Source organism: Macrobrachium nipponense, chromosome 1 (genome assembly GCF_015104395.2).
Source record: "Macrobrachium nipponense isolate FS-2020 chromosome 1, ASM1510439v2, whole genome shotgun sequence".
Lineage (NCBI taxonomy): Eukaryota > Metazoa > Arthropoda > Malacostraca > Decapoda > Palaemonidae > Macrobrachium > Macrobrachium nipponense.
Window position 1 is genome coordinate 20,814,804 of NC_087200.1, and position 25,263 is coordinate 20,840,066.

Below are 25,263 nucleotides of genomic sequence, written 5' to 3' on the forward strand. Positions count from 1 at the left end.
GACTGCCATTGACGTCAGCTAACTTTAATCGCTTTGGAATAAAAACATGAGTTTGTAGAAACTAAAATAATTGCATTCACCACTTACGATGATGCAATAATATCCCCGTTCATGAAAGAAAACGAGTGAATATTGAAGTCGTGTTACATAGTACTACAATCAGAAATTCACATTCTTTTTACCAGATCTCTACGAACAAATACATCTGAGAAATTCCAATTACTTCGGACATATATCGGGTTTTTAAATATCTGAGCGGTTTTGTTTTGCAGTTTTAACTTATATGATATAATTTGCAGTGTATTTTCATATTCTAGAGTAAATTTAGTGATATAATGTCTTTTCAGTAAAAACAAATGGGAAATTCGATGAATGAAAGCTAATGAAAACTGTATCTTCACTTTTCTTGTCAAGTATACATTTACAAATCTCCCTCTTTCCACTGGCGTTTTTTTATTAAATTGGCCGACCTCAAAGTTTACCCGACCTGAGGAACTGCATGTCGATATATTTATCCGTCCAGTAAGGGTTAAAAATCTCCCCAAAAATGCAGGGTCATCTTATACAGAGTATAAAATGCAAAACTTACAACCTGCCGAGTTTTTTAATAAAACTAACCCTTAAGTGTTGATAGTTGTGGCACAACTACATTAATTACCAAAATTAGACATTACGATAAATGAGCTCTCAGTTTGTTTCTAGCTTTATCCAGTTTACCATTATTGTAAGGCAATAATATTACACAATTCTGTTATTACTTAATATACAATGCCCTTTTAACATGTGAAGTTACCAAAAAGGGTAAATCAGAGTAGTATAACACTCTTGTTTATAAAATCTAGCTGCGCTCGTAGTTCCCAGTTGACTTATGAGCCTTGTTGTTTAAAACACTAAAGGCCAAAATTTCCTTGGTAGTATTTTATAATCAAACTAAAGGGTTTTGTGAGATTGATAATGCCCCTGTTATCCTTAACATCAGGGTTCTTTCCAATTTTCAAGGAATACATTCATGCAGATCTACTTCCAAAGGGTATTACACTGCCGTTAGTGACATCAGAGGTGTTCAGCATTTTTTGTGATGTTTATATTTTTCTTAAGGTAATACAAAAGTATTTTTTTGTTATGGTGGGCTGATTTTACATTTTTGGTACGACAAATTGAATATTTATTTATTATATTCATGTATCAACTAAGTTACATCAGCTGCTAGTGTTACTTAATTTACTAAATTGGGGTTGTCTTATACGACTTGAGTCGGTTCTTCTAATGAGACTTCTCCCCTATCTAAACACCACTGACAACTAGTTCAGATTTAAAGCAAACCACTCAACCAATACCTGCATCTACATACTGAAAAAATTGCTGAACTTTTACCTATCATCAGCCTCTCCTGTTTTCCTTTGTTTTGTGGATGAGAAAAAGCATTTGACAGAGTAAACTACCTGAAGCTGCATAAAAGAGGCACAACTCTATATTTAATTGGCATTTTATATTGCTGATTCTCCGCACAGCAATTCTGTGTCAAATGGGGTAATATTATCGTACACCTTCAGCTCCCTAAACGGGCTTCGGCAAGGGGGAATTCTCTCCCCATACCTGTTTAATACATACACAGATGCCTTGAATGTCAAACTGAACTCAACTCCCAATCGGATGCACTATCAATGAAACAACTATAAACAACCTCTTAAAGCCAAAGATATGGTCTGATTTCCCCATAGTGCAAGGTCTTGAACGATTCATAAACACTTGCCGCCAATATGCAAAGGAATTTGATATCCCATTCAACAAAACAAAGACCCAGTGCATGTCGCTGCTCCAGAGATAGCGTAAGCATATTGCAGAACCACAAATTTTCCTCAGAAACCTTTGGCTGGAATTCGTGCACAATTCTCCGTATTTAGGTCACATTATCATGGACGACCTAAAATATATGGCAGATATTGAACAGAGATGTCGTAAACTATGCACAATTGGCAACATGATTGCAAGGAGGTTTGCCTTCTGTCACTGAGACGTGAAACTGCTGCTCTTCTGCTTGTATTGCTACAGTATTTATGGGTGTTCCCTCTGGACAAACTATACCCGAGAGACCATGAGACGTATCACTGTTGTGCACAATGACATTTTGAGACGCCTCACAAACACTCCTCGCTACCACTCTGCCACACAGATGTTCATAGAAAACAGCCTGGACAACTTAAAATCATTGTAAGGCGAACAATGTCCAGTCTGATAACCTGAGTGAGAAACAGCAGCAATTCACTCATACAAAGAATCCTAAGGAGTGAAGAAAGAAGATATAAATTGCGGGAAGCATGGGAAAATTAGGCCTTTGTTCCCTCAAGGACTTAATCTCTGTATTGGCAAGGTGTCACCTGCAGAATCTGTCATTATTATTATATTTATTGCTCTGATATTTTACTTTTTCATTATTACTGTGAAAACTATCTAGTTAAAGTTTTTCTCCATTCAATTTTCGTATGTAGCCCTCTGGACCTGACTACTGTAACCACTTAAGGTCTCTAGCTGAAAGTTAAGTTATATAATCTGTGCACTAACTATTATAACTCTCAATGCATTTTTTTTCTCTCCAATATTATTACTGTTATTTCCAGTAGTATGATTACTATCTTTTATACTACCACAGCTTTTGCGTGGATAATGCTGTTTATTAATTTTTCTATAATTTTGTCCCGTGTATCTAGATTGTGTGCGTTACTGTCTGTATTTTGTAATTCCATGTATATGGCCCTGAGCTGAATTAAAGTATATTATTATTACTATATTATTATTATTATTATTATATACCTCTAAACCGACATTTTTACATGAAAAATGGGGGTCGTCTTATATGCCAGCATATACAGTACATATTTTATCATACACCAAATCTCAGGTTTCTAAAAAAAAAAAAAAAAAAAAAAAAAAAAAAAAAGTTATCTAGTGACTTTTGTTTGAATTAAAGCAGTTTTCTTCAAAGAAATAGAACTGGGCGCTTCAATCACATGTTAGTCTTTCAATTACCTTGAAATGCTAAAATATGTCTTTGCCAAATCAATTGCATAACTTGGCATATTATTATTAGTTGCAATATTCTGCATCAGACATGGAAGAAGTAAGAAAGCATAGCTAAATTAGTTAAATGAATTGAAAAAAAAAAATAGGTCAATTGACACCAACCGGCCAGTTAAAATCAGAAAACAGAATCCTGTCCAGGGTTCTCTGCACCTCTCAATCATTTCAGATTAGCAACTCAAGTCAGCTAGTAAAATGGGAAACCAGAACTATTTTTGGGACTGAACTTGGATCTAATAAATGAACCAATATGGCTTGCATTTAAGTGTAATGATATGGACTGCATTACAAAGGAGGTAACGATCATTCCACCTGGATCACCTGTGCATACTGTATTATCCATATTTCTAGATAGATATGCTCTCCTGGTTCTAAGCTGCCTGGCATGAGGGCTGCTGTCCCATCTACTTGGATTCCCTAAAGACCAAATTTGTGGTGTACAGCAGCTTGAAAAGAGAATGAAGATCTCAAAGATTGGATTGTTGTCAATCCAATCTTTGAGATCCAGAAAGAACTGGCCAGAGTAAAGGAATTGTCCGATTTAGAAACGCTGAATATGAGACTTTGGCAGACAAGCTACCTGAAGTGTAGAGTATTATGACACAGGGAGCCAGTCTTCTTCATTCATTAAGAAAGGAACCAGCTTGTTTATCAACCACACCATAATGGGGGAAACAGCTTAAACTTGCGTCTTGCGTTCATTTATCTGCTTACTTTTATCTTGCTACTGGCCTGGAATGACTTTAAAGATGTAACTAAGACAGGCTGCTTTTGATAATAAGAAATATTACAGGAAAGTCTTGGGGAGCAAACCTGATTTTTTCAACTCACAAACAGAAGACTGGAAAATAAAAACGCTCCCAACCGTGACCATCTTTCTGCAATGAAGTCTTCCTCTACTAAAACTTATCAAAGTAATAACCTAACTCATCTAAGTACAATCATTTTATATGTTCCCTTTGGCAATCCCTGATTCTAAAAATAGGCCATCAGGAATATAGACCAATACTAACTGAAGCCATGAACTTGTTCTTTGCCCTCACTAAATAGTCATGTACAAAATCATTTAGGCATCTATAAATATAAACTGTTATTAACAAAAACAACCGATGTCTTGAGTTCTTTCTCACGGCTAAACTGGCATAAAATTTATTTCATGGCTAAAATACTAGTAACACTACTATTTTCAGCAAGCCCTAACCGAGTTCACTAACGATAAAAAATTAATAAAAATAAAAAGTAGTTCACAAAATCTACTGTCAGTGTTAACAAATCAGAATTTTATAAAAGCTGCAAAGAAGCTTGTACCTTTTTAAAATATAAAAACAAATAAAATTAAAATTCACCAAAAGACATGGAATGAACTGAAACTTCAAAGTATGAACAGGAGGATATTTTCTTGGATAAGGATAAATGGTTATTTGAAACAAACGAGTAATCTACCTTACTCTCCTGAGGGTCTGATTTCACTCTCCTTTAATAAGTACTTACCATACTTCACAGTTACAGAATTAATCATGTAACCATCTCCTGCAAAACAAAAAATAAATGTGACATCCAGATCCAGCATTAGTCCTCTAATAACTAATTTTTCCTGTATCTTAAACAAAAGTATTGTTTTAAAACTTTGAAAGTTATAAAAAGAAAAAAACTTACGTTGCTGTTTTCTTATCTGCCTGAGCTTTATTGGGTTCTGGTCGTGCCCTATTGAGGACCTTCAGGAAGTCGCTTGTTTTTGCTCTCATCCGTGTATGAATATATGCCTTTGAGCACTTGATGTGATAGTGAAGATAATCTCTGCAATAGAAAACAAAAATTTTTATGACTTAAAGAACCAAGGAACAACAGCTGTCAACAAAATATTTTCTCTATTATAAAATCTTACCTGGAGAAATGGTATGTATGCTATGATAAATTACATTGTTACATTTCAAAGGAAAATGTTCTTAAATGCATAACTTCATTGTATGAATGATCAACCTGATATCTTTCAAGAATAAAATTTATTACAAATTATTTACATAACATCCAGAATAATACAAAGTATATATGTTCTCTGCTAAAAATCTAACACAAAAAACACGAATGTGGTATTAAAATACAATAAAAACAACTATACATGTACTTTTCTTTTAGTACACAAGAATGAAGGTAGTAAGTTGACCTAAGCACACCCCCCCCCCCCCCCACTGAAATATTACCCCTAGAGGACATAAGGCTTCTTTGACTGGTCAATGAATGAGAATCCTATGAGCACTTCCCCTTGGCCAACACAAACCCTGAATATATTGGCATATTTTTTAAACGCTATACATCTCACAGGTTAAATATACTTTCTCTTTTTTCTCCACCCTTATCAAAATCCCCAATCTGTGGATTATTAAATTCAATGACAACAGCCAGAGACAACTGGTTATGCTAAGTTTGTCAGTAATGCATATGGAATTTTTAAAAAGATAACTCAAAATTATTTGTTTCAATTTGACTATTTATATTGTTGTTTCAAGAATAGATTCATCCTTTGTACAACATTCTATGGTTGGTAAAATTGCTAACCACATTTTATGTACTCTTTGCTCATGATGGGTAATGCAGTAAGTTCCTCGAAAAACCACTGACAGCATCCACATTCAGTACCATGATTGTTTCCAAAGTTTTTGTCCTTCCTCGATATGAAATGTTCATCATCTTTAATATTTTGAGGAACTGAGATTTATCTGAATTGCATTTGACTTGCATCTTCTCTAATGCATTCCTTTTGTCCAGGCTTGGCATGGTTGAGTTTGTAAAGTTTGTTCTTCTCTTCTGCATTCAATTTATGTTATTAGCTCTTTTCCCTTTTACATGAATTCTGTAGTGTCCATATGATTGAAGATGATTGCTCTCATGACTTTTTCTTAACTTTGTGGTTTTGCAAATAGGTCTGGCATCTCAGTATATTAGTTTACGTAATTTTGTCTTTGGTATCAAGGCACCTTCAAGCAACTTTTTTTTCTTTTTTTTATAATTCTGTTCATTTTTTTCAACTCCAATTCTTTGATGTGTTGAGGGTTGCTCTGCTTTTGACAGTCTAGGGTGTTATGAATTGCATTCCTAATTTGAGTGGAGGCTTTTTCCCTTGCTCTCTCTTAATAATTTATCATATACTATTAATACGCATGGGTTCAGTTATTAATTTATCATATACTAAATGTGTACTGGTTCAGTTATTTTGTCTACACAAGTTTTGTTCTTTTTTTTTGAGTCACAGTTCTTTATATTACTTTCTTTGATATATCAGAGATACTTCTTACTTTTAGCTTTTTTACCTTCTTTGAAAATCATTCCTATCCCTTCTTGTAGTATTTACAATTGTTTGTTATAACTAATTACAAGCATAGTCTCATTTCTAAATGCAAGTAAATAGAAGCACATGTACAACATGGCAATTTGTGCTTGGGTGGTAATAATTCAGATATTTATATGAATTAATGTGCTAAAAATACATTGCATAAATTTCAACATACCTAAAGATGTGGATTAAATTGATTGTGTTATCTCTTGCAGCTTTACAGGTGTGCCGGGGAAATAGTACTGTGGACAAATAAAATTACAAATTATTTATGCAAAAACAATGAAAATTCCTTACAATGATGATAATCAACCACATTACAGTAGAATAAAAACACTCAATACCTAACCTAAGATCAAAACCATTATATACCTTAAATAAATTACAACATACAATGCAGAAATGCTAACATTAAATTGCAAATTAATAAGTATGCTACTAATTCATGCCCTCCTTTTACATATACAGCAGAACCTCAGTTTTCGTACATAATTCATTCCAGAACCTCCCATGAAATCCAAAATGTACGCAAAACGAAACAATAATTCCCATAGGGAATAATGTAAATACAGTTAACAAAAAATACATTTTATCAGGAATAAATACAGTTTTACATACAGATAATAATGAGAAATATGTATGACTAATGAAATGAATATATGAACATTTAACATCACTCTTACCATTATAATTATAGAAAACACTTGTTAGAGTATGGAAAATGGAGAGGAGGGAAGAGGAGAGTTTATTGTTTGGAAGGGGAATCTCCCTCCAGAAGGACTTCAGGTATCAAGGGCCTTATCTGGGGTTACTTCTCTTCATTTTTTACTGGCACTATCTGAGGTTACTTCCCACCTTCGTTTTTTTACTGACACTAGGACCACATTGAGAATTACTGGACTCATGTCGCACAACAAAACTGTCCAGACACATTTGTCTCTGGCATTTCTTTAATATTTGCCTAAAGTTAAACACAGGACTGTCATTAAACATGTTGGAGACACGGATTACAACTTTGTTGGGATGATAATTCTCAACAAAATTTTTTATACCATTCCACTTTGCAAACATGTCCTTAATCCTTGAAGGAGGCACATTATGTATGTTCATTCATTTTCTGAATTTTTCAAACCAGCCAATGATGGCCTTAAATTCACTAACAGCAGCGCTTGTTGTAGGCATTTTCTCACCAAGATCGCCATGACTTCCTCCAACACTTTGCTACAAGTTGTTTCTTAAATTCTATAGTGTTAATCGCCTTTTTTTTTACAAAAGAACTAGTACTTGGAACTTTCTTTGGCACCATGATGGCTTATTTAGCAGCTGCACTTGAATTACAAAAAAAAGCACAAAAAACACAAAAACGACAAGCACAAGAGCACAATGGGTCACCAAAGATTAGTCATGCGCTGGACCCCGGATAGAACATTTCCAAGTGTACAAAAACCAAGGAAATGTACGATAATCGAGACAAAATTTTGTAGAAAAAAAAAGCCTACGAAAAACAAAACGTAAGAAAACAGAGGTTTAACTAAAAGTGAAAATACTCATCATGACCCAAACTCTATTCCAGTAAGTCCATGATATGACAAATTTTTAATCAATTTGTATTTTTCATAGCTAACAAACCATCGGTCTTCACAATATGATAAATCTTCTCACGCCAGCTGGTAACCAGTTAAAATAATCAAAGATTGTATAGCAAGGAATCTGCAAGACTAGGCAACTCATGCATATATGAGGTGAAGGCTGGTCGGCAACCAAACAAGCACCTAGTTACATGTTAGTCTTTCCCCCAACCCCAAATAAAAAATTTGAGAGGGGCAGCTAGAGGAGTGGGCAGTACGTAAATGTCAAGACCTCAGGTTTGTTAATTATGAGAAATACAAATTGATTAAAAATTTGTCATTTGTTCATGTGCAGAACAAACCTTCAGTCTTAACAATAGGATAGACTTCACCGAGTCCCAATGAAGGGGGTCTGAAGTCTGTGAGACAATAGCTAATCGGATCTCTAAAAACTCAGCTATCTGGGTTGAAATACAATGATGTACGGAAAGATTCGTTGCATTCCAGGGTCACATGAAAACAATGACTGTTCAAGTAACAAACCATATGAACCACAGGGGTTTGCTACCACTCCTCACTCCCCTTGCTAAAGAGAAGAGCACTTACTACTGATTAGTAGGTTTGTCTATCACAGTCACAATGCAAAACCACTACCAGTATGACTACCTTTCTCACCTGTATCAGACCCATTCCAGCATATGACGTGTCTATTCTTCAATCCGCCCGCAGGAAGAAGAAACGAACAAAGAGAAAGAAAGAGACCAGCCAACTCACTCATTCTCTCTTCCACACAATCATCTTTGGTAAGATACAAATAGCCCTCTGAGGGGGGGAGGGGGGTGAATCACACAACTTGTTGACAGCCACCACAGGACCCAAGGAAAAAGTGTCCTAAGACCTGTCGGCAACGTCCTTTAGGTAAAAGGAAGTGTGTGGACTAACGCAACCAAGAACCAGTTTTTCTTAAATGCCAGAGGAACTTATACCTCTGACGTCATGTGTTCTAGCCTTCCACTTGAGGCCAAAAATATCCCAGGATATCTCTAATGTATCCATGGCTACTCACGAAGTTGGAAGATGAAGGCGCTGATCATTTGGGAGGATGGGGAGTTAGCCAGGGGGTGTAGAAATAGGCAGGTAATCCTGTAAACCACTTTATGTTTACTTCTGCATGGGAGATGAGGGGATCAGAGCCTGTGAGAAACGTTACTCTCTCTACCGATGAGTGCAGATTATGAATTGCTACGTGACATCTCAGGTTTCAGGCGAGGTGAAACACAATTGTTGGGCTCCTGTCCAGTGGCCAAACAAGAGGATCTTTTCTTTTTTCTGCATATTTGCATCTGCCAGCCACCAGACCCATCAAGATAACTCTCATCCACAACCACGATGGGGGGTTTGGGGGGAGATAGGGTCAGGAGGTTCACAAGGGCTGGTGATCAGTGGCACCTGGTGGGGAGAAGAGGTTGGAAGTCCAACAGTCCCCTCAGAATGGTCTATAAGTGATTGGGGGCACTTCAACCGAGGGGAAGAGGCCAGATGACACCTGGGTGGGGTATGGTCCTCTCGACTTCGTGTTGCACCCTCACTTCTCCCATGTTGCTGGGAGGCAAGGAAATAACGAATGCTGCACTCAAAGTCTGGTGACTATCTGTGTGTTTGTCTAGTGTTTCCTGCACTCCTTTGATTGCATTCCAGATCTGTGCAAAATTATTTTTTGTTTCCACAGTTTTAAGACTGTCTAGGGATTCTTGTAGTCCTTTGATCACGTCCCAAATTCTTGAAAATTTATCATTTGCCTCCTTGATTTTTTTTCAAATTTTTTCCAATTATTTTTGAGAGGGATTTTGCTGTTTGGAAGGCATTATCTGCCATGTGGTATACCACAAGTAGGCTAAGGTCAACAGGCCCCTTTGGAGGCAGATTATAAGGGTCATTGGCATAGATTTCCACCGAGCACTCCTTAGCCACTTAGTGATATATGATATTTTCTTGTGAGAGGACAGGTTTTTTTGCGGATTGCTCCTTGAGACTGTTTTCTGGTATCAGGTCTTTGCATTTCGTATATGGAACGTTAATTTCCTCTTCGGAGAAGACATCACTGACAGATTGTATAGAAGCTTCGATGTCGGAAGGGTTCCATTGGTATTGTATAAGGTAAAGACAGTATGGAACTTGTGTGGGGCACAGATATTGTTAGGTGCCAGGGTCACTTGCGTTACAGTTGGAGGTTGGTTGGATGACATTTTTGTGGTAAAGGAAGAGCCAAGCACCAACACATACACGGAACTCTTTTACCCTTTTCCCAGGACCAATAGGCCTCGAGTAGATGTAATTTGAAAGATTTCTAAGACACTGATTGGAGAAGAGAGAATATTAATATATATCTGCAATTGCACAACACTCTCCGGCTTACACGCTGGCTATTATGTGTAGACACTAGTATTAACACATTGCCTACGATAAAAGGTATACGTAATCACCAAGGGCGAAAAACCCTTCTTTTTTTTGTAAAGAAACACAAGAGAGACCTCAAACATGTCTGCCCCACACTCAAAGATGAGATAAAATAACTTCAGTGTGGCATTATTTTTGGTTCAAAGAATGCCAGAATTCAACTATAGGTTCAATCTGCTTTAACTTGATAACAGGTTTATTATTCCATACTCTCTGTCATTAATAAACATGATAGGATTACATATGTTAAATATTATACTACTGACTGTTATACGACTACATACGAATAAGTGAAATCCAATTTAGTCATAGTAACTGCAGCATTGGCTGCTTTACAGTCATCTCATTTTTCTTTATGTCAACATACGCACAGATCTCACATATTTCACATTTACACCAGTTTCCTATAATTTGTGGAATCTAAACTTAATTTGCCATACAAAGGAATTTTTCATACAATTGTACACTTTCTGAGTAACTGAAAATAAGTGTCACCAAACTTTCAATAAAATAAAGTGTTAAAATTACTTCACTCAAGCAGAAACATTGTTCTGTAAACAGAACTGATTATCTTAATTAGCAAAATGTCAGCAAATCATACATTTATTAGAGATTTAGAACCCTCAGTATAAATTGCATACCGTGCATCTTTCCATCATCTATGTTCTACTGTGTGCTGTTTATGATGTTCAGGAATACATGCATCTTTTTTGGAAAAATACCATATAGGTAATGTAAGGAAGAGGCAGTTCTAGTTCTGGAGGAAGTCTGACCCTATTATTTACTGATTATAAGATGAAGAGCTGCTGCAGGTAGGTTGGCACATCTACATCTCATTCCTTCAAGTCCATTTGGCTAGCTTTCCCACTTCTTGAGGTTCTACTGACTTGCTCGTACTTCTCAAGATCTCATACCTATGAATTTTCTGATTTTCAATACAAATTTTCACCCACTGCGTTCCAGCCCTGCTGTTCCTCTCAACTCATCATTTTAAGGAGAACTGAAGTATCTAGGCAATGGTATGTGCATGAAATGAGCTAGTTATAAGTAATGAGTTTGTATGGAATAAGATTTAATTTTCTTTGCCTAAAAGCATGAAAAGTTCAATGAACGGAGAAATATTTCTATGCCTTATAAAAATGAAGAGAGCTTAATTCTTTCTGTCCTATGAGTTTTGTATAATGAACATTACCATAAATACAAACACACTTAACTATCATGATAACAGACACACTTGAAACATCTGAAAAATTTCAACTTCACCAATAAGCTGTAATTGTTTAACCTTCACATTCCAGCCTAAAATATATTTTAAGCACACCTCAAGTCTGGGTTAAATATAAGGATGGCCAATAAAAAAAAATCAATGGAAAGAGTGAGCTATCCATATGTACAATGTAAAAGAAAAAAAAACGTGTGGCGCCTCTTTATCAAGACAGTCATAAAAAGTATGCTAATTTGAACAAGTTATAAATGTTTTTTCTAATAATTTTTTTTATTTTATTTTGTAAAATTATAATTACAGCTCACACAATAATATGATATTGTTATGATACAATAAAGTTTTATACATACTTACCTGGCAGATATATACATAGCTATTACTCCGTCGTCCGACAGAAATTCGAATTTCGCGGCACACGCGGCAGGTAGGTCAGGTGATCTACCCCCCCGCCGCTGGGTGGCGGAATAGGAACCATACCGTTTTCAATTCATAATTTTTCTTCCAGCTGTCTCCTGAGGGGAGGCTGGGAGAGCCATTTAATTGTATATATCTGCCAGGTAAGTATGTATAAAACTTTATTGTATCATAACAATATCATTTTTATACATTCAACTTACCTGTCAGATATATACATAGCTGATTCACACCATTGGTGGAGGGTAAAAGACAGCTATTACTGAATAGACAGGTAAACAACATACGTTGTAGGTAATAAATAAATAAACCCTTGGTTCCTATGTGTTTAGACGAAGGGTCGACTTCCTAGCTATTGCTAGTAGTCTGCTTCGTCTCAAGAGCCTCAGCGAGGATGTGACCTATGGCTAAGAGTTCTTGTAGATCTGTCAATGGGGTCTTATCCACTTACTTGACAGAATCTAGTGGTCATTTGTCAATGGGGTCTTATCCACTTACATGACAATACACCAATGCCTATTGGCATAATTTAAGGAGCACAACACCGATCCCAATCACCTGATCCTAACACGAGGGTTTGTGCTTAATTTGAAAAGAGCTATCCCCAAACTCATTTCAAATCACCTCAGAAAATAATACACTTATGTTAAAATTAAAAAAAAATTTTTAATTTACTAGTTAAGGATCAGTGTCGGCTCCCTATCCCAGCAACGCATCCGTGGACACGTATAACAAAGAGAGAAGGATCTCTCATAGGCCCACTTGATCTCCTTCGTGCAAAGAGAAGTCAACACAGAGTTGCATCTCCCGTTATTACAGCTAATATGACTCTCACGACATATTGTTATGGAAAGAACAAGAATTGTTAAAAGCTCGCACTTCAAGCGCTTTTAATTCTTAGCTGTTTGAAGGAAACATCAAGTTACTCAAGAAGTGCTTTAGAGATTCCACTCTTCTAAAGAAGACCAGGGCTTTCTTTGCAACAGATCTCTTCTGGATGAAGCCCAGAGCCTGGCTGGCGCCTCGCGCCTGCCTGGCGCCTGGCCCCTGGCTGGCGCCTCGCGCCTGCCTGGCGCCTCGCGCCTGCCTGGCGCCTCGCGCCTGCCTGGTGCTTCGCGCCTGCCTGGCGTCTCGCGCCTGGCTGGCGCCTCACTCGCGCCTGGCGTCTTAGCTGGAGATTCGCGCCTAGAGCTTGGCTTGCGCCTGGCTGGCTGCTCGCGCCTGGCTGGCGCCTCGTGCCTGGCTGGCGCCTCGTGCCTGGCTGGCGTCTCGCGCCAGGTTGGCGCTTTGTGCCTGCCTGGCGCCTCGCGCCTGCCTGGAGCTTCGCGCCTGGCTGGTACCTCGCGCCTGCCTGGCGCCTCGCTCCTGCCTGGCGCCTCGCGCCTGGTTGGCTCCTCCCCACTTGCCGGAGCTTCGAGCTTGGTAGAGTCTCGAGGATGTCTGGCAATGTCCACATCGGACACTCTTATCTGTCCTATATGTTCGCATCTAGCGCATCTGTGTCAGGTTGTAGGCCCGGTCTTTCTCCTCATCAGACAATGACAGTGTTCTTTAGGCTGTCTGCAGGTTTCTTCTTCCTTGCTGACTGCGTCAGAAGGTCTTGAGTCGCCTTCTCAGTTAATGAACGAGAAATGTCCTTCACTAACTGAGAAGGGAACAAAAAGTCAGACAAAGGCGAGTACAGAAGCGCTGCCCTCTGAGCGTGGGAGACCGCTTTGGTTAAAAAGGCACTATATACTGTCCTCTTTTTAAGAAGACCTGCTCCAAATAAAGAGGAGATCTCAACCGAGCCATCCTGAACCGCTTTGTCTATACAAGACGAAACACACAGAAGGACTTCTGGTTCGAGTCCTTCAGAATCAAGGGCTTTCTTGGACATCACCCCAAGGGACCAATCTAAGAAGTTGAAAACTTCCAATACATGAAAGAGTCCCTTGAGGAGATGGTCCAGTTCTGAAATACCCCAAGTTATACGGGCAGAGTTCAAACCTTGTCTACGTGAAGCGTCAACTAAGGTCGAAAAGTCCGCTTCTGACGTAGACGGAAGAGAAATACCCATATTCTCTCCCGTCTGACACCAAATGCCTCTTTTACCAGCTAGTCTCGCTGGAGGCATGCAGAAGACCGTTCTAACTAACTCCTTCTTCGACTTCATCCAAGAGTCTAAAGACTGAAGAGCCCTCTTCATCGAAATGGCTGGCTTCATTCTAAGAAAAGACGAAGATTTCTTCGTCTTTGCACTCGAGAAAAGAGAGCGCGGAGAAGGAGGAGAGGCAGGAGTCAAGTCGTCTCCATACTCCTCTAGAAGCCAGGCTGTCAAAACTTTATAGTTCGACAGTCCTTCTCTTCCTTGATACTGCTCCTCCGAGTTTACTTCTAATTCTCGGTCTAGATGAGTCTCCGCTGCTAATTCAGTACGTCTTTCCTCTGGAGGAGACAAACTCCTAATAGGAGAGGGGCTAAGGGAATGATATTCCTTCCTCTTCCCCGCTTTAATAGTCCTGGAAGGCGCCAACAGCCCAGGCTTCTCTCCATAAATGGATGACGCTTCCCGCTTGGATGACGCTTCTAGTCCGCCAAGCGTCCTGGCTGACGCCTCCCGCTTGTGTGGCTGCTGACGTCTGGATGACGCCTCGCGCCTGGAAGACGCTTCGCTCTCAAAAGGCGTCCTAACTGGCGCCAAATTTTTTGGTTGGAGCCTCGCGTCTAAAAGCAGCTTTAAATGACGCTTCATGTCTTGACGACGTCTCACGTCTCTCTCGCGTTACGTGTCTTCCGTAAGATTCTCCCGATCTCGCTCTCGAAACCGAAGCCTCTGCTATATGTTTGGAAGCTTCACGTCTGCATGACGCCTCTCGCTTTGCAGGGGAGAGAGGACGAGACTTCTTGATTGGAAGCGCAACGTCCTTCCTACGAGGCGCTAACACTCCCACCAAAGAGGCCAGTTGCTCTTGTACTGCCAAGATAATCTTCCTTGAAGCTTTTCCCCCGTCATCTTCAATCGGGGGAGAAGTAGGAAAAGGAAGCAGTCTATAGGAAGCCTGTTCGTCTTCTACCTTACTGAGAGATCTATGAAGAAGACTTTCCGCAGGTTCTCACAACTCTTTCCAATAATGTTAAACATGTTAACAGTTATTATCGTCGATCGAGAAGGATCTCTTTGTTAACGCGAATAGGAGCGAAAAAAGAGATTCTCGATGCTCTTTGCGATATGAGAGAGTCGTGGAATTGACCTAAGTGATTAAATGGGTAACGAAATCCAGAAACGAATTTTGCCGTTACCGAGCTTGGTGTCCGAGAGGCTACTGGAATCTTAGGTTAATAACTCGCTAAAACGAGAAAATCTTGGATGGTGCTCTTGGCTCACTGCGCCAGGCTGGCGCTTCTGGAGCATTGCGCCAGACTGGCGCTTTCTTCTAATTCTTTTTATGTTATGTGCCAGAACACTTGTGCCTTTATGGTACCCGACATCCTTTCACATGTTAATTCCGTTCTTAGTAGGAAAAAGCTTTATATACGTAGTATAGTCCATTCAGGGAAACAAGTTCTGCCCCAAAGAGAATGTTTCCCATCCGACTCATCCATCTTCTGAGCAGGTACTCTAATAAGCTATGCTTTCGTAAGCCTGAGAGCATTACATAATATAATGTTCTGCTGCGATAGAATCCTTTAATAATGTTACCTACGGTAAACAGCATTGAAAGGTTGTACTATCTCTCTTATTGAAAGCTTCTTATCAAAAGGCATACAATATTTATTTATGTTAGCTTAACTATCCCCTCAACCCGAGGTTAAGACCGCGATTGTAGGGGAGAGATACGGAAGTTATTCCATCCCGCAGGAGAGAGAGATACACCCGACCGCTCATGACTGACACCTACATGGTACTGACAGTCACAGGCGTAGGCGTACTGCGTTGGTCTCAGACTCTCAGCGAAAGCAGTCCCTGCTTACTCTTCCAGAGTTGCCAGCTACTCCATTTAATAAAGGAATTTTATAAAATTATTATCGAACTTCAGGAAGTTCTTATTAAAGCATATTTAAGCGAAACAAGACTTCGATAAATCTAGAAGCTAAGTAGGTGTTGTCTTAACAATCCCTTTAAGCGTAGTCCTTCCTAGGAAAGTCGTAGAAGGATACTGGTAATTGAGTTGCACAGAAAAGAAGTAACTACGGTATGTGTTTATGATTTGACCGTATCGTATTCTCATACAGTAGAAACTCTACTACCTTCTACTATCTTCGTTCTTTTCGTTAATAGAACGAAAGAAAGAGTATATATATATCCTTAAGGAACGAAGTTAATCCAGGAACTCTTTAAATCTTCGTGATTTCCTCCTAAATCGCGGAAGAGACAGAATTCCTGTTCATCACTAGGGTTTACGGAAGGAAGTAGATATTTCCTATCCGCCATCATACCCAAACGTCGATGAGATTCTTATTAAGAAAAACTCCCAAAGTTCTTGCCTCCTCAAAACGAGGGAAGAGCATGGATGAAGAAAAGAGTCCGCATTGAGAGGAACTGCCTAACACAGGAGTCTTCTGAATAATGAAAAGGGGCTTCTCTTAGTATCAGAATCCTTCTGACAAAAGCAACGGCCGCCTGTGCGACATCTTGCACATTTTCCAGGGGAAAGTTGCTCAAGTTAAAAACTCAAAGAGGAGTCTCGCGACTGACCTCTCTCTCAAATGAAGATTTTGGAATCTTCTGACGCCTGGCGTCTGGATCCTTGCGCCTAGCGCCTGGCATCTGGATAGTTCCGCGCGCCTGGAATGTTCCGCACGCTAGAAAGGAGACTCGCTCCTGGAACGTTCCGCTTGCGTGGAAGGTCCCGTGCGCCCTAATAGATCCGAGCGCCTCTAGTCTTGTTATACGAGCCTCTTGCCAGTAAACGTTCAATGGAAGCATCCTTCTGATTGCCACTCTATTATAAGGCTCCTTAGTTAAGCCATCTGTTTTCTCTTTGAAGGCGCCTTGCGCCAAGAAAAAAGTTCTGGAACGCGGCTCGCACTCAGTTGCTGGAACGCGGCTCACGTTTAACTGTATGAACGAGGCTCGCGCTAGTCGTGGAACCGAGGCTCGCGTAGTCGGTTGGAACGCGGCTCGCGTAGTCTGTTGGAATCGCGGCTCGCAGCTAGTCTGTTGGAACGTGGCTCGCGCTAGCTTGCTGGCTGGCTCTCAGCCTCTCGCTCAGTGAGTCAGTGTTCTCTTATTCAGAGAACGAGCCAGATCGTCCGAACTCCAAACATGTACATTCTTCGTCTTTTCGGATGTAAGATGAAGAAACTGAAGAACAGACGCACTTTTTAAAGGATGCCTTTCCAATGGCTATCCCTGGCAGTCTGGGACGTTTTACAGATCCTGCCGAGGGAACGCCCGATCGGTGGGATTCTCCATAACCTCCGTAAGGCTTTCGACTTTCCTTCTCCTCTGGGCTTGTGAGTTTGGAAGAGGTCTAGGCCTGAGAGCGAGACAGAGCCGATCGAACGCACCCTCTACTAATTAGGATGCCTTTCCAATGGCGAACTTGGCAGTCTGGGACGTTCTAGATCCTGCCGAGGGACGCTGATCGAAGGGGATTCTCCATAACCTCCGTAAGGCTTTCGACTTTCCTTCTCCTCTGGGTATGTGAGCTTGGAAGAGGTCTAAGCCTGGGAGCGAAACAGAGCCGATCAGAACGCACCCTCCACTGCACTAACACTAAAATCACTTCTTACCTTTCAATAGCTCGTATTTTGAGCTACATTCCTGTCTTCAATTTGCAATATGAATTTGAAGATTCTGTGAAGTAAGAAGGAGATGAGGATACCACACTACTAGTATTGTTAATGCTCTAACTGCTCGTTAGTACGAGAGCTATATAAACTTCTAAAGGAAGCGTAACTATTCTTTCCTTACATCCTCAAGAAGGAAGTTAGCTCAATCAATTCTAACATTTACTACACGTTATTATGAATAAATATTAAAATTTTCCTTCTTGCAAACTATGTGAGTGTCTACCGAAAAGTTCGGTAGTTACACGTAAACAATTCTTCGAAATTTTCGAAGCCAAAGTTATAAAAACAAATTAATATGCGTATGCCGAACCAAAGATCCAGTACTTCCCTGCAAAAGATAGCCCAGTAGATCGATGGCGATGAAATCCAAAAGTCAAGTCAGGAGGAACTGCAAACGTTGTTTACATTCCAGCGACAGAAAAATTATGAATTAGAAAACGGGTATGGTTCCTATTCCCGCCACCCAGCGGCGGGGGGGTAGATCACCTGACCTACCTGCCGCGTGTGCCGCGAAATTCGAATTTCTGTCGGACGACGGAGTAATAGCTATGTATATATCTGACAGGTAAGTTGAATGTATAAAATATATAATTATTGTAAAATATTTACAACACAAGGCAACCTGAGCGTTCTCTCCTATACCCATTAACCATTATACATGCTGTAAGAGTTACCATGATTAATTTATTGCGCATCGAAGTAACAGGAAAATTTTCCCCACAAAATCCATTCAAACTGTATGCACAAAATGTTGATCATCAAAGGATGATACCTAGAATTTACCATAAAGCTTCAAGTAGCGGCTGTTCACAAAGGGTTGAAAAAAAAATCAGCAATATCAGAGGATAATGCCAATATTACTTATCTGTTTATCATATCAAAGTAACTGTATGATTCCAAACTTTCTTTGGGCTTGCCTAAAGCATTCATTCTTAAATGAGAAGTGACAATAATAGTACAGTAAACTTTACAATGATTCCCCCTAGGGAAAAGCCATCACACTCATTAATATTGCTATATCAGTCATGGAAAACTCTCAAGCCCCTGAAATGAGTATGCATAAGTTAGTAGATACCGTATACTAAGACAATTTGTATTTTTCATAGCTACAAACCTTCGGTCTTAACAATAGGATAGGGTTTCGACTCTTCATTCATGGGAAGGTTTTTCTCCTCTTCCCGATGCTTCGTCTCCTGCAGTATTCACCCCCATAGTAGCATTGTGCCTGCGTCTCCTTCCTTTTCTTCCATTGATTCATCACTAGAAGTATCGGGAGGGCCCCAGGCTGATTTTTGTAATGTCGCCCCTTCTTCTTCGGGAATTAATTTGATTCCCAGGAAGGGGGAGGCTTTTTCATCATTCTCATTTATTCCAGAGTCGGAGGCGTCCAAGATGGCGGCAATTTGGAAGATGCTCGGGCTAGGGGGTTCCCAATCCTTGAAGGGCTTGCTACCCCCCTCCTCCTGGCCTCATCTTTGTGGGTAGCCGAGGTCAACCATCTTGTATTGCTCCACCAGTGACTGTTGCAGCTTCTTCAAGTAAGAGGGAAGCCGTGGCGTCAGCCCCGTTGATGACGCCACGGGATCAGTCATTGTGTATTCCTCTGCCAGTGGCGTCTGCTTCCCCTTCAGACCGAAGGGAAGGCGTGACGTCACTTCCATCAATGACGTCACTCCCAGTCATCTCCTCTGCACTGCCTCTCTCAGCTGTGATGTCATCTCTGCCGCCTAGTTCGCTGCGTCTCCCTTCCATGCCATCGGAGCCTTCTCTTGCAGATCAGTCTGAGGTTATTTGCCAGGCGGTGCTTAAGAGGTTGGACTCTGTTTTGGATGATAAGTTGGCTTGCGGCTGATATTATAGCTGCTTCTGCTCCTTCTCGGCCTCATCAACGTGTTTCGGCATACCAAGCTCTTTCTTTGCCTACAAGGGAGGAACAAAGCGGATGTGTTCTTGAGTGTTGGTGATTCAGAGAGTGTTAGTGTATCTTCCCTTGTGCAATCTGCAGTGGCTGCTCTGTCCTCTGCATCGAATCATGAGTGTGCTACAATCTCCCCCGTCCAGGGCCTATTCGTCGTCGTAAGGATCTCAAGGCGCCTGTCAAGAGGTCGAAGGTGGTGAGCTCGGAGTTGGTGAAGCAGGGATGTTTGCCTGCCCCTCTCCCTGGTGCTTCCAAGAGTTCAACGCTGGTGGATTCTCCTTTGATCTCGTGTGTTCAGGATTCCTCTCCAACTCATGTTCGTACATCTGCCACGCCCGTGACCATTCACGGACACGTTAATGAGTCATCTGTTGGAGGAGTGCGTAATGATGTTCCTGTGTTGTAGTGGGTTTGTCTCGGGAGCCGGTGCGTGGACCCAGCCCAGACAGGTTAGTTGGTGTTTCGGGCTGTTTGGCTGCTGATCCTTCCGTCAATTTTAATGAGGAAGGTGCCTTAGAGGAGCCTTCACATTCTTCTCGTCGTCGGTCTCCGTTGCCGGAGCAGGAGGAGGGAGACACGTAAGTTTTTGTCTCCTTTTTGGAAGTTGTTGATCTCATTCGTGGGTTCAACAATTTGGAAAGTAGAGGGGTGCCTGGCAGACCATTGGGCCAAGTGGCAGAGTTATGGGGCAGAGAAGTGAGTGGTAGATGTCCTTAGGGTGGGGTACCTACTGCCATTTGACTTCTCTCCTCCTATGTCGCAGCTCAGGAAGGCATATCCTCCAGATTCTCTGAAGTTCTTGGTTCTTCGGGAGGAAGTGCAGAAGATGCTAGACAAGATGCAATAGAGGAAGTGGTGCGTCTGTCTCCGGGTTTTACAGTCACATCTTCTTGGTGCCCAAGGCGTCGGGAGGATAGAGACCTGTGATCGACTTATCCACCTTGAATCACTTCATCAGGAAGACACGGTTCAAGATGGAGACCACACGTTCGGTGTTAGCAGCCGTGAGGGAAGGCGACTTCATGCTGTTGATAGACTTAAGGGATGCATACTTCCAAATCCCTATTCATCCAACGTCCAGGAAGTTCCTTCGCTTCTCTCTTGGGGTCAAGGTCTTCAAGTTCAAAGTCCTATGCTTTGGGCTGACAACAGCCCCTCAAGTGTTCACAAGGGTCTTTTCTCTCGTGTCAAGTTGGGTTCATGCTCAGGGGATCCGTTTGCTGAGGTACCTCAATGACTGGTTGGTCTTGGCAGTTTCCAGGGAAAAGCTGCTGCAAGACAGGGATCGTCTACTTTGGTCCTGTCTGGAACTGGGCATCGTAGTCAACCAGGAAAAGTTGAACCTCGTACCCAGTCAAAGGATTCTCTACCTGGGAATGGTCATCGATACGACAGTGGCAAAAGTTTTCCCGTCGGATCAGAGATTGGAGAACTTGCGAGTGGTGGCGCACGACTTCCTGTCAGAACCACATCAGTCAGCTCATCAGTAGCAGGTTCTTCTGGGAGTGTTGTCTTCCCTGGAGAAGCTGGTCCCTCATGGGCGTCTTCATCTTCGGTCTCTGTAATGGAGACTGGGAGAAATCTGGTCTTCGACGGGGGATTCACCTGTTAAAGGTTCCTCTGTCTCTGGAAGTGAGAGAAGACCTTCGTTGGTGGTTGGACAACCGGAATCTTTCGAAGGGTGTCCCTCTGCGTTCTCTTCCACCGGACTTCCTTCTGTTGTCAGATGCCTCCCTCGTCGCAGGTTGGGGGGCTCATTTAGATGGCCTCATCGCTTCAGGCGTTTGGAGTTTGGAGGACAAACAGCAACATATCAATGGCTTAGTGTTGAAGGCAGCCTTCCTATGTCTGAAGGAGTTTCGGGAGAAGGTAGAAGGTCATTCTGTTGTTCTCATGTTGGACAATACCACAGTGGTAACATATGTGAACAAGCAGGGAGACCTGGTTTCTCGTCAACTCCACGCCTTGACCGTCGAGGTTCACCAGTGGGCGGTCAGCAATTCGGTAGAGCTCTCAGCCAGGTATATCCCAGGCAAACAGAATGTAGTCGCAGACAAACTCAGTCATCAGGATCAAATCCTAGGCACAGAGTGGTCCCTTCATCAAGTGGTTGGTAGCAGACAAGCTCTTCCAGGTATGGGGGAGACCCATGCTGGACCTTTTGCGACTCGCTTCAACAGGCAGCTGGAGATATTCTGTTCTGTGTCCCAGCTCCTTCAGCGTTAGCAGAGGACGCATTCCAACATCCCTGGGACAACCTGGAGGTGTATGCCTTCCCTCCGTTTTGTTTGATCCGTCAAGTTCTGAACAGGCTAATGAGTTCACAGGGTCCCAGGATGACTTTGGTGTGGCCTCAGGCAGAATGGTTCCCAGATCTGCTGTCATTGTTGTCAGAGGTTCCAAGGGAAATTCCCCCTTGGCGACATCTCCTGTGTCAGCTGCATGCAGCAAGGTTCCACCAGTCAGTAGAATCCCTGTCTCTTCACGGTTGGAGGCTATCAAGTATCTCCTCCGAGCGAGAGTCTTTTCTCAGAGAACAGTAGGGCATATGTCCAGCAGTCTCAGAAAGTCGACCTCTGCAAATGGGTGATCTACTGTGATTGGTGTCGTAAACGGGGTTTTTCTCCACTCGCAACCTCTATTCAGCGAATAGCAGACTTTTTAACCTTCCTCAGTGACTAGAAATGTTTGTCCTTTTCTGCCATTAGAAGCTACAGGGCAGTCCTGAGTTTGGCATTACGCCTTAGAGGTATCGACATCTCTTCTTGGGAACTTTCCTTGCTAGTTAAGGGGTCTGAGCAGTCGAGTTCTCCTAGGGAGCTCAAGCCTTCGACGTGGGATGTTTCCTTGGTTCTCATGAGCTTCACTAAGAGTCCATAGGAGCCCTTGCGTCGCTCATCTGACAGGTACTTGTCGCTCAAGACAGTAGTTTTCCTTCTGGCCTTGGGATCTTCCAAGAAGGTAGGAGAGCTCCACGGTCTAAGCTATGATGTGAAGCACACCAGGGGTTGGGGGTCGGTGCCATTCGAATTTGTCCCAGGATTCGTGGCCAAGACCCAAAACCCCTCTGTGCACGATGACAAGTTCACTTCGTTTTCCATTCCATCACTGAATGACTTAGTGGATGGTGATGCTCAAGAGCTTTTGTTGTACCCTGCCTGAGCCCTGCGTTGCTATCTTGAAAGGACTCGGCACCTTAGACCAGGCTGCCGCAGACTTTTTGTTGGTACAGGCTGTGCGAAGAAAGAGGTGTTTAAGAATACTATCTCATTTTGGATACGGGAAGCCATCAGACAGGCATACTTGACTCTGTGCAGGCTAGAGTGCATAATGTTAGGGGTATTGGTCCCTCTCTGGCTTTCAAAAAGAACTTGGCTGTACATGGAGTGCTGAGTGCTGGTACTTGGTTACGTCAGTCCACGTTCACCTCTTTCTATCTTAAGGATGTTGCCCACAGATCTACGGACATGTTTTCCCTGGGTCCTGTGGTGGCTGCCCAACAGGTTGTGTAACTCATAGTTGCCCTTAACAGGGTACTTTTGTATCTTACCTAAGATGATTGTGTGGATGAGAGGATGAGTGAGTTGGTTGGTCTCTTTCTTTTGTACCTTTCCTTCTTCCTTTGGGCGGGTTAAGGAATAGACATGTCATTTGCTGGACTGGTCGGATACAGGTAAGGTAGTCATACTGATAGTTTGGTAGCTTTATATACAAATATCAAACCCTCTATTCGGTAGCATATGCTTCGCTCCTTGGCAAGGAGGAGTTGAGAGTAGTACAAACCCTGGTGTATTGGTTTGCTATTTGACAGTCAAAGTTTCTCTTTGGTTCCCTATACGTACAACGATTCTCCCATATATCATTGTACGTCACTCAGGGTCTGAGTGGTTAGATATCAATTTATCTAGCTTCTCAACAGGCTTCAGTCCCTCTCCAGAAGTCATTTCTTCTGGAAGCTGGACTGCTGGGTAGGCGCCCTGTCGGTTTAGGATGTCTTGTACCTCCCTCCAAATATGAGTCTATCCTATTGTTAAGACCGAAGGTTTGTTCGCATATGTGCAAATGACAAATTTTTCAAAACAATTTGTATTTTTCATAGCTACAAACCTGAGGTCTTAACATATACTGACCACCTCTAGCCGCCCCTCTGTTTGCTAAGACATCCTGAGTTGGGAAAGACTGACGCAACGGCGTAGGTGCGTGGTCCTTGACCACTCTTCACCCGATCTATGCATGCGTTGCCAGATATCACAAGATTCCTTGCTTTTATCTGCTTTTTAACTGGATCCGGCTAGGCGCTAGAAATTATCCTATTGTTAAGACCTCAGGTTTATAGCTATGAAAAATACAAATTGTCTTAGAAAATTTGTCATTTTATCATGTATCTCAGGTACCATGTGAATTCCTTTTTTAACAGACCAAATTACAATTGACTAACTTCTATTCCTAAATCTCTTTATTTATCCCATCTTCTAGTTAAATAGATAAAAAAAGTAAAAGAAAAAGATAAAAGTATCGTCAGTAATGTTAGACTTGTTGCATAAATGCGTATGGCCATAAACAACCGAATGAGATTCAGCTCTTTTGCTATGAACCAAAAAGAATCGGGTAACAACAGCTGATTCGCTATGAACAACCGAATCGGATAAGAACAGATATTTTGCTTGTATTTCAACCAACATACAACAGTAAAAAATTATCATAGTTAAGTTACAAATGATGTTCAGTAGAATAAGAATGATATGCAGTAACTGCCCAAGCACCCGGTTCGCAGGCTTGCAAATCACAGACTTCACTATGGAACATATATAGACATTATTTGTGGAAAATTTGCCTATTCACTGTATTTTTCAGTAAGAAATATTCAATAATTATACTGTACGTATTATCATATTTTCATGACTAAATGCACTTTTTGTGATAAAACTATTCAAATACTCAGGAATAAGCATTTGTAGAGTGTTTCTTGTGTACAAACTATCAAAAAGGTAGTTTTAAGCATTTGTATATGGGTTTTATGTATTTGCAGATTTGCAAATCAAGGGGGTCCAATGTATATTTACATTATACCCTCATTTGCTATGGAGAAAAGATCGGCACAGAAAAATACTGCTAAATTTAAGCTGCAAGTTGTTACTGAAGCTGAGAAAACAATATTCAAACTGAGAACGACTAACATGGCTAAAACTCCTACAAACTTTAATATGCTCCAACGTATATAAAATTAGAGAGAAGAGTATTTTATTCAAAACTACTGGACATGAAAGAACACACTTTACAGTTGTTTTCATGCCAATAAAAGATAAACACATAGAGCTCATATATTGTGATGAAATAAAGTGAAAATTGTCAACAGAATCTATTGATTTTTTACACAAAAAACAGCTCCAATCCCATCTATTAAAAAAAAATAATTATACGTACTTAGTTCACAATGAGACATACGGAAGTCGTATCTCAACATTAAAACACGTCATATAATGAAAAATAGCCT

The 25,263-nt window shown here is 41.1% G+C and overlaps 1 protein-coding gene across 2 annotated transcripts in view; it reads right to left on the reverse strand.

Moving 5' to 3' along the window:
* LOC135219156 (actin-related protein 2/3 complex subunit 2-like) overlaps positions 1–25,263 on the reverse strand; it is a 152,955-nt gene that overhangs the window by 13,354 nt on the left and 114,338 nt on the right. The window contains exons 6-8 of one of the 2 annotated variants that reach the window (XM_064255679.1): positions 6,585–6,651; positions 4,735–4,875; positions 4,570–4,608 (exon numbers count right to left, since the gene is read on the reverse strand). In XM_064255679.1, the coding sequence (XP_064111749.1) occupies positions 4,590–4,608; positions 4,735–4,875; positions 6,585–6,651 (227 nt within the window). In that variant the 3' untranslated portion in view covers positions 4,570–4,589. The remainder of the gene's footprint in view (positions 1–4,569; positions 4,609–4,734; positions 4,876–6,584; positions 6,652–25,263) is intronic. The other variant, XM_064255678.1, reaches the window with a different exon arrangement.